The sequence below is a fragment of the Lagopus muta genome, chromosome 11, assembly GCF_023343835.1.
Source record: "Lagopus muta isolate bLagMut1 chromosome 11, bLagMut1 primary, whole genome shotgun sequence".
NCBI lineage: Eukaryota > Metazoa > Chordata > Aves > Galliformes > Phasianidae > Lagopus > Lagopus muta.
This window is the reverse complement of record NC_064443.1, coordinates 1,165,055-1,180,676: the sequence shown is the minus strand read 5'-3', so window position 1 is coordinate 1,180,676 and position 15,622 is coordinate 1,165,055. Positions and strand designations below refer to the sequence as shown.

The window sequence follows — 15,622 nt, the reverse complement described above, 5'->3', positions numbered from 1 at the left end:
GCGAGAAGCGGCGGGGGGGGGGGGGGGACACGCGGCGGCCCGCACCTGCAGCAGGGCGCCTGAGGAGGCCAGGCGGGCGGTCTGGCGCAGCGCGGCACGCGCGGCCATGGCCCCGAGCGGCCCCGAGCGGAAACGCCGCCGGCGCGCCGCGATGACGTCAGGCGGGCGGCGATGCTCACTGTGCCCGCCTCGCCCCGCCTTCTGCGCAGGCCGAGGCTCTGCTTCGCTCGGCGATCCTGTGGGCGCTCCGCCCTTCTGTCCGACGGCGGCCGCTGGAAGCGCGTTCGGAGGAAAAGGGAACAGTGCGGCCGGCAGGCTGAGTCCGGCTCCCTCGTGACGGAACGCGAGCGGCAGGGCCGGTCGGTCAGGGCGTAGAGAACGCCGAGGAAAACGGCTCTGCCTGACACGGACCGCTGCAAAGAAGGCGCCGAGAACATTTTCCTTACCCTCAGCAGTCACGTTCCTGCCGCACGCGGTACAGGAGGGAGATTTTCTCCTTTGACCGTTAAGATACGTGTTAAAAAAGGGTTTTCTCTCTTCTGCCCCAACAGCCGAGCTGAGTTCAAGCTCCGGGCTTTTGCCTTTTCGATGTTCTCCCCAGTGTGCATCCCAACAACTGGAATACCCAAATAATTTGTCAGGACGGTACCTGTGATACCAGCAGACTTTATTCACAGTGGCAATGTCCTGCAGAGACAGCGCGACATCTTTTATGCCCTATTACCCGACTCTGATCTCTTCCTCCCCTGGGTCCTCTTTGCCTGAGTGCTTCAGGTTCTCAAATCTTCTCAATTCTTTCCTATGGTACGATTTCGTAGACATCTTCCTCTTCTTCCCTTTTTTCATTCCCCACCTCCTCTAACACCATCATTTTATCCTTTTTTTATTGGGGGTGGCTCCACTGGTGTTTGCTTTCAATAGGTAAGTATGGACACAATCATCCATTTCCATTTATCAACCAGGACTGCAGCCATCCAGGGATGGAAGTATTTATTCCTGAATTCTCTGTGGAGAAATAAGTCAGCCGCCTCGCCCTAGGAAACCTCATGGGTGGGCCTCCCACCGCATCCTCACACACCTCTCCCTCGAGTCCCAGAGCCTCAACCCCAGTACACAGGGGCACCGGTGGAACCGAGGTGGGTCGGGATGGGGGTTGCCGTGACGCCCAGCTGGGAGCAGCTTCGGCTCCTCCTCTTCCCTTAGCGGGTACCAAACCCGCGTGTCATTTCTGTGTTCCACAAGGCGCCACTCAGGGAAGGCACAGGGACTGCCAGAGCAGCAGTGCATCAGCAAGACAAGGGGATGCAGGGAGCGGCACCTGGCAAAGCGGGGGGTGCCAAAAAAAACCTTGGAAGCCTCGGGAACCGAGAGCAACGAGGGCCTGCAGCCATCTGAGCCCAGGCTGGGACTTGCCTTCTCACAGCACAGCAGGGCAGGCTGTGGGCAGCGCTGGGCACAGATCCCAAGGAGAACGCGGCCACTTCAGGAAGCGGCGTCGGACATCTCACGGGCTGCAGCGGCGCGGCAGAGCAGAGCAGGACAGTCCTTTCCTGGGCAGTGCCGGGCCTGATGCGCCCCACGGTACGGTACACACACACACCAGCATCACGATACTAAAACAAATCCAGGGATCTTTGCTCCCCTGAATTCTTATTTCCATCTCTCACTGGCAAAACAGAGCTTGCAATGAAGACGCTGCCAGATGTAAATACACCCGAAGCCAAGGGGCTGTCGCGGGGCCATAAAAGGCTGTGAGCACGTACAATGAAGCTCTCTGTCCTGCACAAGCAACGGAGCCCATGCCTAAGTTGCCACAAGCTGTCCCCATTCTGCGCCCTCCCAGCTCCTGGTGCCCCATCAGCCCCTCTCCAGCAGGACACCACGACAAGCTGAGCAGCTGAAACGCCTGCAGCTCAGTACAGCACTGCTCAGCAACAGCTAGAAACACTGCCGTGTTATCAACACTCTGTGTTTCTCCTGAAGCCAAAAGAGAGCACCAGATGCCAAGAAGGAAAACAACTCTGTCCCAGTGGAAACGGTGACACAGTTTAATTTTACTGGGGGGGACGTGGGGATGGACTGAAGGGCCCTGAGAAGGACTCCCAGACCCCAAGGCCGCAGCTGGGGCAGACGCATACAGTGGCATCGAGGGCCCCTTCCACACCAAAACTGCCAGGAACAGCCCCAGGCGAGGAGGGGTTCTGGGTGGAGCCGGGCAGAATGGGGTGACATCACTGCCACTGCACAATGGGCCTCATCCCCCTGAAGGCACAGCTGGAGCAGCAGGCGCATTTGCCGCTGTTCCCTCTTGAGCTTCAAGATGGAGCAGAGACCCCTAAGCCAACCCCAAGAGGAATGGCCAGAGATACCGAGGGCACCCCGCAACCCCACGGCCCAGCAGTGGCCCTACGAGGTGTGCGAGGTGCAGCCCCTGCAGGGGCCATCGGGCTCAGCTGAGGATCCTGCCTCCATCGTGTCACCGCAGGAGGAGGATCCCCTGAGCTGCATCCACGCCAGCTGCACGCGCAGACCCCAGGTAGTGGGCACTCTGTGCTTCCCTGGCGGCCCCTGCCCAGCCGTGCCCTGAGGGTGCCGGGGTCCCCTGATGCTGGCACCTCTAACTCCCCTCCCTGTCCCAGGAACAGGCACAGAAGCTGAGCTTCCTGGCCTGCGTCCACAACACCTGTGCAGCCGCCCGCAAGGACAGCCAAGCTCAGTATCACCTGTGTGCCTGTGCGTCGGAGGTGGCACAGTGCATTGAGGTAAGGGGAGCGCTGCAGGGCCGGGCGGTGGGCACAGCGCTGCCCACTGCGGGGTCGCTGGGGAGCCCCGGAGCCGGGACAGGGGGCCCAGGCTCCGCACACCAAGCAGGGCCCGCTGCACCGTCCCATCCCTTCCCATCCTGCTGTGCCCTCAGGCGCTGCTGCAGGAGGAGCCCGCCGAGTGCCCGGATGTGGAGCTGCGGCAGCAGGCCATCAGCGCCATCGCCGCCATGAGGTACCGCCCCAGCCCAGCTTTGGCCAACGTGGTGGCACTGGTCCCGGCCAGGGGCCGTGAGCAGAGCATCACGCCTCTGCCCTCTCTCCCCTTGCAGCAAAGCGCAGCTGCTTCCAGAGGAGGAGAACAAGAATCTCCTGCTCGCCTGCATCAGTAGCGTCCTCCACCTGCCAGGCCGTGAGGATGACACGGAGGTGCGCACGGCCTGAGCCCCGGGAACGCTTCCTGGGCACCAACCGCCCGGGATGCCGCTCTGCTGCCAGCAGGATGCAGCAGGGACGGCCGCCCTGACCCCTGTCCTCCTTGCAGATCATGGAAGCCCTGCACCGCCTGCTGCAGGGGCTGTTGGGCAGCACCGGCTCCACTGTCCTCAAGGAGCTGCAGAACATCTTGGAGGTCTGGCTGCGTGGCAAGGCTGGGATTTGCGGGGACGGTTTCAGGCCGTGAAGGGGGATCCACGCGAGGTCCCCCCACGGCCTGCTGCGGGCAGGGGGTGCTGGCCCGAGGCCGGCCCTTGTGGGGTCAGAGGGATGGGTGGGGAGCAGCAGGAAGGCGGCAGGGCCGCAGCAGGACAGGGACGCAAACACCCAGCCCCACTGCAGCTGGGGAGCGAGCGGAAAGACGAGCGCCCCGTGCCGGGGGCCAACCAGCTGCTTTTCTCTCCACAGCTCCTGCTGCCCTTCACCATGTGCCAGCAGGCCACCGTGGAGGAGAGGGCCGTGGCGTGCATTGGCAGGCTGCTCGCCTTCACCAACTCCTGCTCCTCGCCCAAGGTAGGAGCCCTGGTGCTCACAGCTTCGGGGACCGCGTCCTGGCTCCCCAGCCGGAGCCCACCTGTCTCACCTGCCTCCAGGCTTGCGCACAGCCTGGGCTGGGCCCCGCTGCCCCGCTCAGCCGTGCGCCCCCGCTGTCTCTCTCCCCAGCCGTGCTCCTGCTTCATGGAAATCGCGGCCTTCCAGCACAAGTGCCAGGAGAACCAACGTTTCCCTATACTGGGCAAGCTGGCCGGGCACCTCATCCTCTCCTGCACCTCCACGGATGAGAGGACGAGAGACGAGGCGATGAAGGCTGTCCGTCAGCTTTTCACCCTCATCCCCATACCAAGTGAGAGGAGTTGCGTTGGGCTAGGTCCCTCCGACCTCCAGGTGCCCAGGCCCCTCACTCACATTCTGTGCGCTCCCCTCCAGGATGGTCGCTGGAGCAGCAGAGGCCCAAGGTGCCACGGCTCTGGGAGAGCCAGCTAGCTTTGCTCCACCAGGAGGCTTCCCACGACAACAGAGCCATTAAGATCTTTCAGGTACAAAGAGCAAACCCTGAGCCCACGGGAGAACCCAGGCCTGCAGTGTCAGAAAGAGCGCAGGCGCTTTCCCCGAGCAGCCCTGGTGCCCGTACGGCCAACACACTCCCTATCCTTGGTGTCTCCCAGCCCAGCCCCTGCTCCCAGCTCTCCTGAGGCACGGACACGGCCCAGCAGCCACACAGGGGACGAGTCATCCCTCCTCTCCTTCTTCCCACAGGTCCTTCTGAAATACCTGGCGTACCCTGAAACGGTCAACATATTACTTTGCACCATCGAGAGCATGACAGTGCCAAGCCTCCACAGCACCGAGCTGGCTGCCCACATGGTGGATGTGCTCGCTGCAAAGACTTGCTTCCCTCCACGGCAGGTGGGAACCTGCTGCTGCCACAGCTCCAGCCCTCGGGGCTCTGCCCCATTCCTGGCACTGGCACTGTGCTGTGTCCACAGCCAGCAGAGCCCTGCTCCGGTGCCGTCCCATTCTCACGTGTGTCCCCCTCCAGGTGTGGAAGATCATGAAGACCATCTACAACAGCCTGCCGTCCATCAGAGACAGGGCAGCTCGCAAGAGCCTGGGCAGGGCCCTGCTCGTGCTGGCCAGCAAATTCCCCAAGCAGATGGTCAGCAGCCTGCTGGTCTGCTCCCCCACCTGCACCAGGTACGGGGCCCACGGCCCTCAGGGCTCCCTTCCCCTCCCCTCCCCTCGCCACCCCACGGCTGTCAGCCAGGCAAGGGCAGCCATGCTGACAGCCCTGGGGACCTGCAGGGCCGCTGTCACCATGTGGAGGGAAATGCTCTCAAAGCCCCCGGTCATGGAGAAGGTGCTGCAGGAGCTGCTCCAAGTGCTGATAAACCATTCTGAGCACCACGCGTCACCGTTCATGAGGGACAGGCCACGTGTCCTTGCCCTGGCCGTGAGTTCCTCGCTCACCCAGCTGAGCCTGAGTCCCCGCTCCCCTCCCCTATCCGCCCCCAAGACGTCTTCCTGCCCTGGCATCCCTCCATAGACCTGCCGGGGGCTCTGGGGGTCCCCCTTCCCTACACGTGTAGGGATGGCACAGAAAGGAAACCTGGGGGATGGGGCAAGAACCGTATCTGGGTGCTTTCTGCAGGCTGCAAGGACCCTACCGGAGATACTCCAGCTGCCTCTGGTCCTGAAGAAGGCCCGGGCCATCTTCCCAAAGCTCTTCCTGGCCCTCCTCCTGCAAGTGTCCTTCACCACCAAGCTGACACAGCAGGAGGTGGAGATCTTCTGGGAGGCGCACCAGCAGAACCCGCTCACTCCCATCAGGTGCCGCATCCCCGCCCCCCGCTGCACCAGGACCCGGTGCTGGGGCTCCCGATGCGACTCGCACCCTTCTCCACCTGCAGGTCCGCGGTGCAGGCCATGAAGGTGCTGCTCTGCAGCGAGGGCCTCCAGAGGCAGATGGAGGCCATCCAGGAGCAGGGGGGCTGGGACATGCTTCTCGGCACCGTCACCCACCTCCAGGGCGTGCAGGTGGTGGCCAGGTGAGAACTCCTTCCCCGGCCTGCCAGGGGGTCCCCAGTGCTCAGACAAAGTGGCAAGAGGGCTGCACAGCCACAGCTGCGTCCCCCTGGCTCGGGGCTCATGGTGCCTTCTTATCCCTGCCAGGGCCATGAGGGAGCTGCCCGGTGCTCTGCGTGACGCCATCTGCCACCAGCTGGTTGAGCTGCTCAGCACCAGCTTCTACTCCTGGGAGATGGTGGCCATGGTCTTCCTCATTGAGGTGAGCAACAGCTGCAGGAGAGCCAACTTGAGGCTGTTTGGCTGTGCCCTGCTGCCTTTCCCCAAGCGGAGTGTTGGATCCAGCACTAAGAGCCACCTGTGTTGCAGGTGCTGGAGTGCATGGACCTCACCACTGAGCTGCACGGCATCCTCAAAGTCTTCACCAAGCATCTGCAGAGCCAGAGCATGAGCATGCGGCAGCTGGTGCTCAGGGGCATCCTGCAGCTCAGCAGAAGGCAGGACACGGTGAGCAGGGGCGGCCTCAAAGCCCATCCCATCACTGCCTGCTAGCCTCGGGGCTGGCACCGGAGTGCTTTCGACTTCACTGTGCTTCCAGCTGTACCTAAAGGAAGGGGTGCTTTTCCCGCAGGCAAGGCCAATGATCATCTTCCTGCCGTGCATCATGGAGCAGCTGCAGGATGCAGACAGCACCAGCCGTGCCATAGCCCTGCCGATACTCAGCACTCTGCTGCAGCTCCTGGATGTGGCCAAGACCAGCTTCATGGCTCTGGAGCTGACCAGCAAGCTCCCAGCGCTCTTTAATGATGTAAGGATGCTAGGGAGTCCAGCACACTAGGCATGTGTGCCCATGCCTGCTGCCCCTGCCCCCCCATGTCACAGCACACCAGGGGACTTCCTGGCTGGTCTGCAGTTCCAGGCGCTGCGTGCCCCTGGGCAGACCTTCTGCAGGGCAGAGCTTGCACGCTCTGGAGCAGTTCTGGGGCCATCCTCAAGATCTGCCCACCACCTCTCAGCTCAGAGATTCTGCCCCCACTTCCTTGGTGGCAATGGCCCTGCTTGCCATGGACGTGGAGCTGCTGACACTGACGTCCGTCTGTCCTTCCTTCCTTCCTTCCTTCCTCCTCTGCAGGAGTCCACCACTGTGCGGCAGCTCTCCATGGACCTCTTCCTGGAAACGCTGAACTTTGTGGAGGACCGAGAGAGGAGGAAGATGCAGAAGGAGGTGCACAGGAACCTGGTCCTGCTGTATCTCCACCTGCACGACGAGGAAGAGAGCGTGGCCAAGGTGGGGATTGCATTCATTTGGGGGAGGGCGATGCTGCTCCCACGGTGCCCCCCAAACTCCACAAGCATTGCAGCCCACGGCAGCATTAGCCCCCGCTGCTGCATCCTCCCTGTGGAGGAGCTGCGGGGGACGCGGGCCGTGCTGCTGCTCGGGCTGCGGTGCCATCTCAGCTGTTTGGCAGGCCTCCCAGAAAGCCCTCCTCGGTGCCGCACGGTTCCTGCGCTGGAGGCGGCTGGAGCACCTGGTGCAGACGGCGCAGTTCTGGCAGATCGGCGAGTGCCTGGTACGCACGTTCCCACACCCCAGGACAGGGTCGCGACCACCCTGCGCTGACCCTGCGCTCTTCCCTCTCCAGCTGGCCAAGAGGAGGATGAAGGCAGCAGCGCAGGACTACGTGGGCCAGAGCCTGCTGTACCTACAGAGCCCGCAGGAGCCCCTGCGCCGGGAGGCTGTGCGGTTCATCGGTGAGCCACGAGAATGAGCTTCCCCTGTCCCCGGCCCTCCAGCTGCACCCGGGGAGCAGCCGGGGTCGCTGACGGGGCCGTGTGTTCCTAGGGCTCTTAGGGCAGCACATGACGGATCAGCAGCAGGTCGACAGAGAGCGCATCTACGAAGGTGAGCCAGGCAGTGGGATGCCGGGGCAGCCGGCAGGCGACGTGCCTGTCCCCTGCTCCCTCCCGCCAGAGGGAAGAGCTGGGCTGAAACTGAAAGACTGGGCTGAAACTGAAAGAGCCCCTCTTTCTCTCAGGCCTTCAGGGACTGCAGCAAGACTCCAGTCCATCCGTCTCCTCACTGGCCCTTCAGACACTCAAGATCCTGCAGGAAAGGAGGCCACATCCACCACGAGGACACTTGGGGCAGCTCTTCTCCAGGCTCCGCAGCGCGTGGAGGAGGTGGCGCTCCCCCCGGGCAGACAGCTGAGCGCCCTGCAAAGCTCGCGGCATCTCCTCCTGCCCGCTGCTCAGCTCTGCTCCTCGGCCACATCCTTCCCCGCTGCTGTGCCGCTCCTCGCCCTGCGCTGCCACCTCCTTCAGCGCCAGTGCCTGTCTTCTCTCTGCGGGAAATGGAAAAACACCCAGGAGATCAGCGTTGCCCTGAGAGGAACGGCACGTGCAGCGCTCCCTGCCGCTGCCACATGCTTTCGGCCACTGCCAGCAAGCACCAGCTGCTTTTCTTTCCATCGTGTGTCAAATGGACCAACCCAGATCTGCTCATCAGTTCACCCCTCCATCTCAAGCAGTGGATTCCACAGCCCTAACAATTGCCTGTTTTCCTTAACATCCTCTCTGTTCTTTGCAAAAAGACAACTGAGCATCACAAGAAGCCTCTGCAAGGCAGAAAGGAACTGATGAGCTGCAGAAGCAGGCATGAAGGACGGGAAAAACGTCTGGAAATGAGAAATGCTGTGGACCATATGGACAACAAATATATGCCTGATACACTACTGCCAATTTCCCACGGGGCTTCTAATAACATTCATCGCTTAAACTTCTTCAAAAAGTCATCTATCACAGGACACAAAGACACAAGTCCAACTGGTGAAATGCTCAAGTAAGAACAATACTAAATAAAACCAACATCTACACCACAAAGCCTCCAGTGTGGTCCCTGCTGCTCTAGCAGCAATCACATAGAGATCACAGCTCAGATTCCTGCTGCAGGCTGAACTGCTCACAAGGTGCATGAATCACCCGGACAAGGGGACGAGCATCCAGACAACAAAGTCTGCTCCCGTTACTAAAGCAACTGTTGTCCTAAAAGCATCATTTCATTGCAGAGAACTGCAGAGGAAACCTGCCGTACGAAGCAAGGACTCCCATTACATTACTGTCCATCTCTCAGGTCTGAAAGACAGACGTGGGAGCTCTTCAACCTTACTACAAATGAACGCCACCATTTAAACCGCACCGTCAATACTGCGATATCCCTTCTAAATAACAACAGCAGAACGGTTTGATCTCTGACTTAGATTTAGATATACAGACAGCACTTGGGATAAAATACTTTTTAAATTCAAGTCAAGTCTAGTTCAGAAGCACAGTTTCATCACTTCAGCACAAGCGGTACCATGCGATAAAACCATCCTGTTATTGAGCCCTGCCTGGTTGCATCACCGCGTGCTTCTCCCCTGCTGGAGCGTGGTGCTGTGGGCACAGATGAGGCCACCCTGCACTGACAAGCCCTACAGCCGGAGCTGCAGCTGGACTCACCAGGAGGAGGATGTCTGTGAGCAAGGGCTCGCTGAGAAGAGCAGGAGCTCTGATCTGAGCTCCCAGCAACTTCCGAGCACGCAGACTGCAAACTAACCCTGTCCTCTCTATTCCGTTTCCTGAAGGGCATTCAGTGCTGCGAAAGAAAGGCACTTACACAACCACACACGCTCCCCCTGTCATTGGTGGCACAGAGCCTCCTGGAAGCACGTCTGAAGAAATGCACCTTTTACACTGCCTAACAAACGGCACCCACTGCAACGAGACTACCCCTACTCTGTACAACCCAACAGAGACAGACACAGCTCTCTTTTACCGTCAGTCCTCCTGTCCACACCAGGAGCTGCCCCACACAACACTTGCACGGCAGCCCGTTCCCACCCCACGTATGACAGCAGCATGACTGCATCCTCGAGTCCTCTCTGGATTCTGTTCCGTACAGAGCTCCGGACACAGCTGAGACTAGCAGAGCACGGAGCAGAAAACAAGAACGTGATTTTACAGAGCACTTCTCAAACACTGGCCTACCTCTGTGTGCCAGATCTACTTCTTGTTCTTGGAATGGACAGCAACACACCATCCTCCACGGCCCACAGGAGCCAGGGCTCAGCTGGCACGTCAGGGAAAGGGCGCACTGTCACATTCACAGCATTTGGGACCTTGAGCTCTAGGCACTACGTTGGTCATCTCCACGCTGGCAGAGCTCTCCCGTGCAGACCGACACCCAAAATGCAGACAGAAATGGCCATCAGAGTTAACACCAGGCCAGCCTCACGGCATCACAAGGTTTGCAACCGCTCCTCAGCAACGCGATCCAGCTCATGAGAGTTGGAGTTTGCTTCCTCTAAACCTGAACAGGCACCTCCCCAGACAACAGCAGTTCCACATTATTTTCCAAACACCTTGTTTTCCTTTCTCACAATGGAGAAGTGAATAAACCTGTGTATTTGTAAGCAGGACTTCAAAGGCCGTCAGAGCAACACCTGAAGATAAACATCTACTTCTGGGAGCATCTCCGTTTCACACAAAGCATCCCTTCTCCTCTTTCCCCTCATCTTTCCCTACCCTCTTGAAACAAATACACATCCAGTGGATAAAGCAGTTGAATTCATTAACATTTAAGTGTGTTCTTACAGACAGCTACCCGTTATACAGAATAAACAATTAAGCACAAGACACACTCAAGATCCTGCAGGAAAGGAGGCCACATCCACCACGAGGAGACTTGGGGCAGCTCTTCTCCAGGCTCCGCAGTGCGTGGAGGAGGTGGCGCTCCTCCCGGGCAGACAGCTGAGCGCCCTGCAAAGCTCGCGGCATCTCCTCCTGCCCGCTGCTCAGCTCTGCTCCTCGGCCACATCCTTCCCCGCTGCTGTGCCGCTCCTCACCTTGCGCTGCCACCTCCTTCAGCGCCAGTGATGGCAGCAGGGCAGGGGTCCAGCTCTCCGTGGGCGCATCGCCGCGCTGCCCCTCATGTTGCGGCAGGGAGCCGCTGCACCTTGCCATCTGCTGCTCGCACTTCCTAACACTCCTTAATCTCTCCACTTCCTCTTCATGCTCTGTCACCTCACTGAGCTGAAACAGAAACAGCCCTTCAGCTATTTTTTCAAGAGGAATCAACTTTACGGCTTACAGCCTTCTGACATTAACCTATCTAAGCCACTAGATGGCAAACAGCCTGTAAGGCACGGCACAGTTAGCCTGCACGGCTTTCAGCACGGTTAGTCCCCAAATCACGTGATTAGACTGTGAGTACTTCTAGTCCGTTAGCTAATTCTAATGCATATTGTGGCTGAATGATGGTCAGATTAGACTAATAACGATGATGTCAAACAACAGGTCACATCCTGACTAAGAGCCACATGTCAAAGTCTCTAACTGACCTATCAGCCACTTTGATTTTATTCAATCTTGCACAAGCAGCCTTAGCACCAGATATGTTAGAAAAAAATACTTGTTTGGTTTTGCTTTGTTTACTTTTCAGTAACATTTTGAGCATGGTTAAACATAGGAGTGCCATGTTGCTGAAGTAGCACGCAACCTAAAGCGGGCTTCAAGAGAAAGTGCACTGAAAACCATCATTCTCCAATTCCCACAGCAGGCAGTGCCTCCATTCCTCCATCCTTTACCACGATATATCCCTTGTTTGGTTGTCCTGAGATACTATTTACAGCAGTGTACTCTAAGATCCTACGCTTCCCTGTGGTGGCAGAAAGATAAAATAACCTCTACGAAGCTCCTTACTTCAGAGTTAGGCTGCTTTTGGAACCACAGCAGGCTGGTTCTTCCTCCAGCACAAAACAAACACAGCCCTTGGCCCGGGGCAATGAAGTAAAGCCTTGTTAAGAAACGTACATCGAATCTCTACAGCAAAGAGAGCCTTCAAAAGCACCAGGCAGCTGCAACTCAGCATGACAGAGATCTCAGCATGAGTTGCAACTCTTCCTTCCCAACTTTGAAAAATAAAAATCATAGCTCTTACAGTGCTCAGTAGCTGCATTCCACTGGACATTTCTGCACTATACCATCATAAGGGACTTCATGATGAAAGGCAGACTTTGACTTTGTAACACCATTTTTATATCAGTTGTTACTGCTCAGAAAATTTATAACACAGAAAAAGCAGTTAAAGATGTTCTGTGATATCACCTCCCCGCAGAGGAAATTGTATTCAGCTGGAACATTAAGGATTATTTCCTTAGGGAGAAAAAAATTCCAAATTAATAACAAACTGAGACTGGGAAGCAGGAATCTTAAAACAGCAGTGAGATCCTGAAACAAGACTGATGAGTTGTGACTATTCTAAAACAAAGATCTCACTGCAGAACCAAAATGAAAACGAACATAAAGGACCAACAGCAACTGTGCAAGTTACTCACCCAAACAAATACTGTATTCTGTATTCAGTTTGAGGACTGCTCCAAAAACAATGCCTATTTTATGGCATTGGCCCATGATGTTAGAGGCAGATCTGTGATGGGATGGCAGTAGAGGCTGAACCTTCCCATCTATAATCCGTTACGTGCTGTTGCCCTTCAACAGATGGCTGCAGAGGAGCAGTCTGACAGAATGGCATCTGACACGGAAGTGCATACAAAGCAAAAGAGCGGAATTCATTTTGTCCATGAGGAAAAAATGGCACCCGCGGACATTCATCTACTCCTGTGAATGTTTATGGAGACCAAACAGTGGATGGGAGCACAGTGATTTGGTGGGTGGTGCATTTCAGCAGTGGCAACACTGACATGGAAGAAAAGCCACATTCTGGATGGCCACGCAGATTTTTCACAAGTGTGTCATGCAGGCTCTTGTTCTTTGCTGGCAAAATTGCACAGCTAATGGTAGTGACTGCACCAATAAACTGTTTTTACTGAAATCTGCTCTATCACATAGTATTATTGTGCTCTCTGCACCTGTTGGAGTTTCCATGGAAATAAATGGGAGGCATTACTTCCGGAGCAGCCTATACAATTTCATTTTATTTGTGTGTCTCTTTTCCCTGAAAGGCACTTCTAGGAACCAGCTTAGACCACCAACCATGGTATGAAATCATAGGCAAAGTTCTGTACTACTGCCTTAATGCCACCTGGAAGAGTGCATGAGGTAGCACAGAATGACTGCCCATGCAGCGAGCCAGATTTCTGCAGCTGCTGTAGAAGCTTTTGGCTTTCCAGGCAGGACTGTTTTTAGAAACGAGCAAAACACACACTCCAAAATCCTGGTGATGACCGAGCACCTCAAATAGCATCCTCTCCAGCTGGCTCAGTGCACAGAGCAAAGCAGCATCCGCGGCGGGCAGCCCGAGTGCGGCTGCTGTGCGCTGCCTTTGCCCAGACTGCTACAGCCGGAGCAGAGGCTCTGAGGGCAGCCTCTCCCTGCAGCACGCAGTTCGGTACGCACCCCGCTTCCCATCCCTCCCCTTCGGCCTGCAGAGGGAGATACCGGTACACGAGATGAGAGGGAATCCTAGAATGGCCTGGGTTGCAAAGGAGCACAGTGCTCAACTCGTTCCAACCCCCCGCTGTGTGCAGGTCGCCAACCAGCAGCCCAGGCTGCCCAGAGCCACATCCAGCCTGGCCTTGGATGCCTGCAGGGATGGGGCATCCACAGCCTGCTTGGGCAACCTGTTCCTGGAACAGGGAGGACAGAACTGGAGCCACAGGGCAGTGGCTTTGCAGAGCTCATCTACCACAATGTCTCATGCTTAGCAGGAGGTGTGATGCTTAACAGAACTGCTCTGCCTCTGCTCTAAGCCCACACTTCACCATTTCGTTAATGGGAAAAAAAAAGCTTTATTTCTGGGATGGCAAAAGTTCATTTCCACCGTACTGCCCAGAAGCCTTGTGTCAGCACTGACACAAATCATGCAAAGCCTGGTATTGTTCATTTTATTTTAAAGAATGCTTGTTGTTAATGTTACAAAGCTTGATACTCCACAGAAATAACTAGGAGTCCAAGGAGTTGTGTGAGACCACGTCAGGTGCTAAAACTCATTCAGCTTTCTTCCCTCTGGTGATCCTTCTCAGATGTATCCGGGCCCGAGGACATGCAGAATCCATTTCATTTCAGAAGGGCAGGAAGCAAGAGGAGAGATTCGCAGCCCTTTCACGACCCAAGGACACGGGGAGGTACTGCTGTGACTGTCCCTCTTCCCTCCCAAGTGTCCCCAGAGGGCTTTCCCAGATCACTGTCCCCCAGGCACTGCGCACTGAGTTAATCTCTCAGTGCAGCTTACAGGGTTAAACTAGTTCAGACTGGATTTCATTTGTGTCTTTTCTTCAGAATGGAAGCGTTAAGGGCCCCCTTGAAGAAGGCAGAGAGGTGCAGGGTTTTTTTCTGTGATATGCTGCATTTAATAAAAAAAAAATCACTGCTTCTACTTTCCAGAGTAGCATTGGGCAAGCAAAGCGTACTTCTGACTCCTATATTTTCACAGAACATTAGCCTTTAATGCACTGCTTATGTGAAATGTGATCAACTGTGTTTGCTGCCTCAGTAATTTCACTTTTAAATTCTATTTGTACTTAGTGAAAGATTTTATGTACTGTATGTATAGCAGGCTTATTCTTTTATCTTACATATAAACTATTTTGTAGTGTGAGCTAAGGTTCAACTCAAAAGAAAAGCAAAACATGCACAAAACGTATTTAAATAGCAAAACATTAAGGATGAGATAGTGCCAAGTTCTCAACAGATGTGTCAAATGATTACACTGCCTACTTTACAGTGTATTAGCCAGATTTTAATGAATAGCGTACATTAATTAGAAGAGCAAAAGTGAACTTTCGGTGCAATGCTGTCTGCTTCCCATCAACCTTACCCTTCTTGTTCTCACTGTAATTGAAGAACCCACAGTGTTCATGTTCTGATCCTCCCATAATTTAGAAATCAACAATAAATGTCATGCACCTGCTTGTACCTCTGTACAGCTAGCTCCTGCATGAAGTGGCCTTGAGACTTAAAATGAACAGTCACAACTCAACGAACACAACAATATTCACACTGGAGGACTCATGTAATGAGTGCTTCTTAAATGCACACTGGAGTTTGCGCTTTGAAAATGCACAGAATGAAAAATACTCCTACAGAATATTCCAGTTCCTCTTTTCTTCTTTCATTCACCTGGAGATTTACTTCTAAATTAGCTAGAGCCATTCCGGAGTTGTATTTAGGACTGGGGAGATAATTGACATGAAACAGGATAAGGGCTTTTTGCTCCTTTAAGCGCTTCGGTATTGAAAGGAAAAGGATCACCTGAATAGAACACCTTATAAAAACTGGTAACACAGATTTGTGAGTCACCACACACCGCCTTCGGATTACATTTGAATGATACATAACACTGTGCACCATCACCTGTACAACAGTTAGTTGGGAGTCAGGTATTTCTTCAAGTCATACCTTTGCAGTTCCCTCAAGAGCTGACTTCCATTCTTTGCTGAAATGACCGCCCTCAGCAAGGCAGGGATCAGTTTGGCAAACTGATCAGACTAAAATATCTCCACCCCCTTACAGGACCTCCTCTAGCATTCATGAAAGTTACAGCCAAGTGAAACAGATTTTTTGGATTCCTCTTATTCCTCGGTAGAAACTAAGGAATCTCTTAAACAAAACAATCCCAGCATATGTTTATCTCTCCAGCTTCAAGAACTCTCATTTAATCCTTCAGCAGCTAAACTTCACTTCCAGTACAAAAACCTGAAATCCAATTACAAGAACTAATCAGTAAAGTGGGAAACAAAGCTTCTCCTCTGGGAGACTTCCCAAAGTCTCCATATTGGGAAGAGCTCCCGAGAGGTCTATTTAGCCTTTAGTAAGACATCACCTAAAAACGATTCAATACAGAA

The 15,622-nt window shown here is 55.3% G+C and overlaps 3 protein-coding genes and 1 long non-coding RNA gene across 6 annotated transcripts in view; 2 read left to right on the top strand and 2 right to left on the bottom strand.

Moving 5' to 3' along the window:
• RFT1 (RFT1 homolog) overlaps positions 1 to 134 on the bottom strand; it is an 80,042-nt gene extending 79,908 nt beyond the window's left edge. For all 3 annotated transcript variants that reach the window (XR_007379320.1, XR_007379319.1, XM_048957571.1), the window contains exon 1: positions 46 to 134. Coding sequence is in view for 1 of the 3 variants with exons in the window: in XM_048957571.1 (XP_048813528.1) it covers positions 46 to 108 (63 nt within the window). In the remaining 2 variants the exon portion in view is untranslated. The remainder of the gene's footprint in view (positions 1 to 45) is intronic.
• Positions 135 to 3,306: 3,172 nt separating this feature from the next.
• Positions 3,307 to 5,688, top strand: LOC125698775 (uncharacterized). The gene is made up of 6 exons (XM_048957549.1): positions 3,307 to 3,393; positions 3,666 to 4,101; positions 4,185 to 4,294; positions 4,515 to 4,664; positions 4,798 to 5,208; positions 5,407 to 5,688. Exons 1-6 carry the CDS (start codon positions 3,310 to 3,312, stop codon positions 5,683 to 5,685), a joined length of 1,470 nt encoding a protein of 489 aa, XP_048813506.1. The 5' UTR covers positions 3,307 to 3,309; the 3' UTR covers positions 5,686 to 5,688.
• Positions 5,689 to 6,161: 473 nt separating this feature from the next.
• Positions 6,162 to 8,098, top strand: LOC125698781 (maestro heat-like repeat-containing protein family member 6). The gene is made up of 6 exons (XM_048957572.1): positions 6,162 to 6,287; positions 6,412 to 6,588; positions 6,913 to 7,068; positions 7,250 to 7,532; positions 7,624 to 7,683; positions 7,817 to 8,098. Exons 1-6 carry the CDS (start codon positions 6,162 to 6,164, stop codon positions 7,987 to 7,989), a joined length of 975 nt encoding a protein of 324 aa, XP_048813529.1. The 3' UTR covers positions 7,990 to 8,098.
• LOC125698783 (uncharacterized) overlaps positions 8,012 to 15,622 on the bottom strand; it is a 58,929-nt gene continuing 51,318 nt past the window's right edge. The window contains exon 4 of the long non-coding RNA XR_007379331.1: positions 8,012 to 8,122. This is a non-coding gene — a long non-coding RNA (uncharacterized LOC125698783). The remainder of the gene's footprint in view (positions 8,123 to 15,622) is intronic.

Coding starts and splice junctions, on each gene's coding strand:
- LOC125698775 (XM_048957549.1), top strand. CDS start 3,310: ATGGAAGCCCTGCACCGCCTGCTGCAGGGGCTGTTGGGCAGCACCGGC. Junction 4,102..4,184: donor CACCCTCATCCCCATACCAA/GTGAGAGGAGTT, acceptor GCTCCCCTCCAG/GATGGTCGCTGGAGCAGCAG. Junction 4,295..4,514: donor GAGCCATTAAGATCTTTCAG/GTACAAAGAGCA, acceptor TTCTTCCCACAG/GTCCTTCTGAAATACCTGGC.
- LOC125698781 (XM_048957572.1), top strand. CDS start 6,162: ATGGACCTCACCACTGAGCTGCACGGCATCCTCAAAGTCTTCACCAAG. Junction 6,288..6,411: donor TCAGCAGAAGGCAGGACACG/GTGAGCAGGGGC, acceptor CTTTTCCCGCAG/GCAAGGCCAATGATCATCTT. Junction 7,533..7,623: donor GGAGGCTGTGCGGTTCATCG/GTGAGCCACGAG, acceptor GTGTGTTCCTAG/GGCTCTTAGGGCAGCACATG.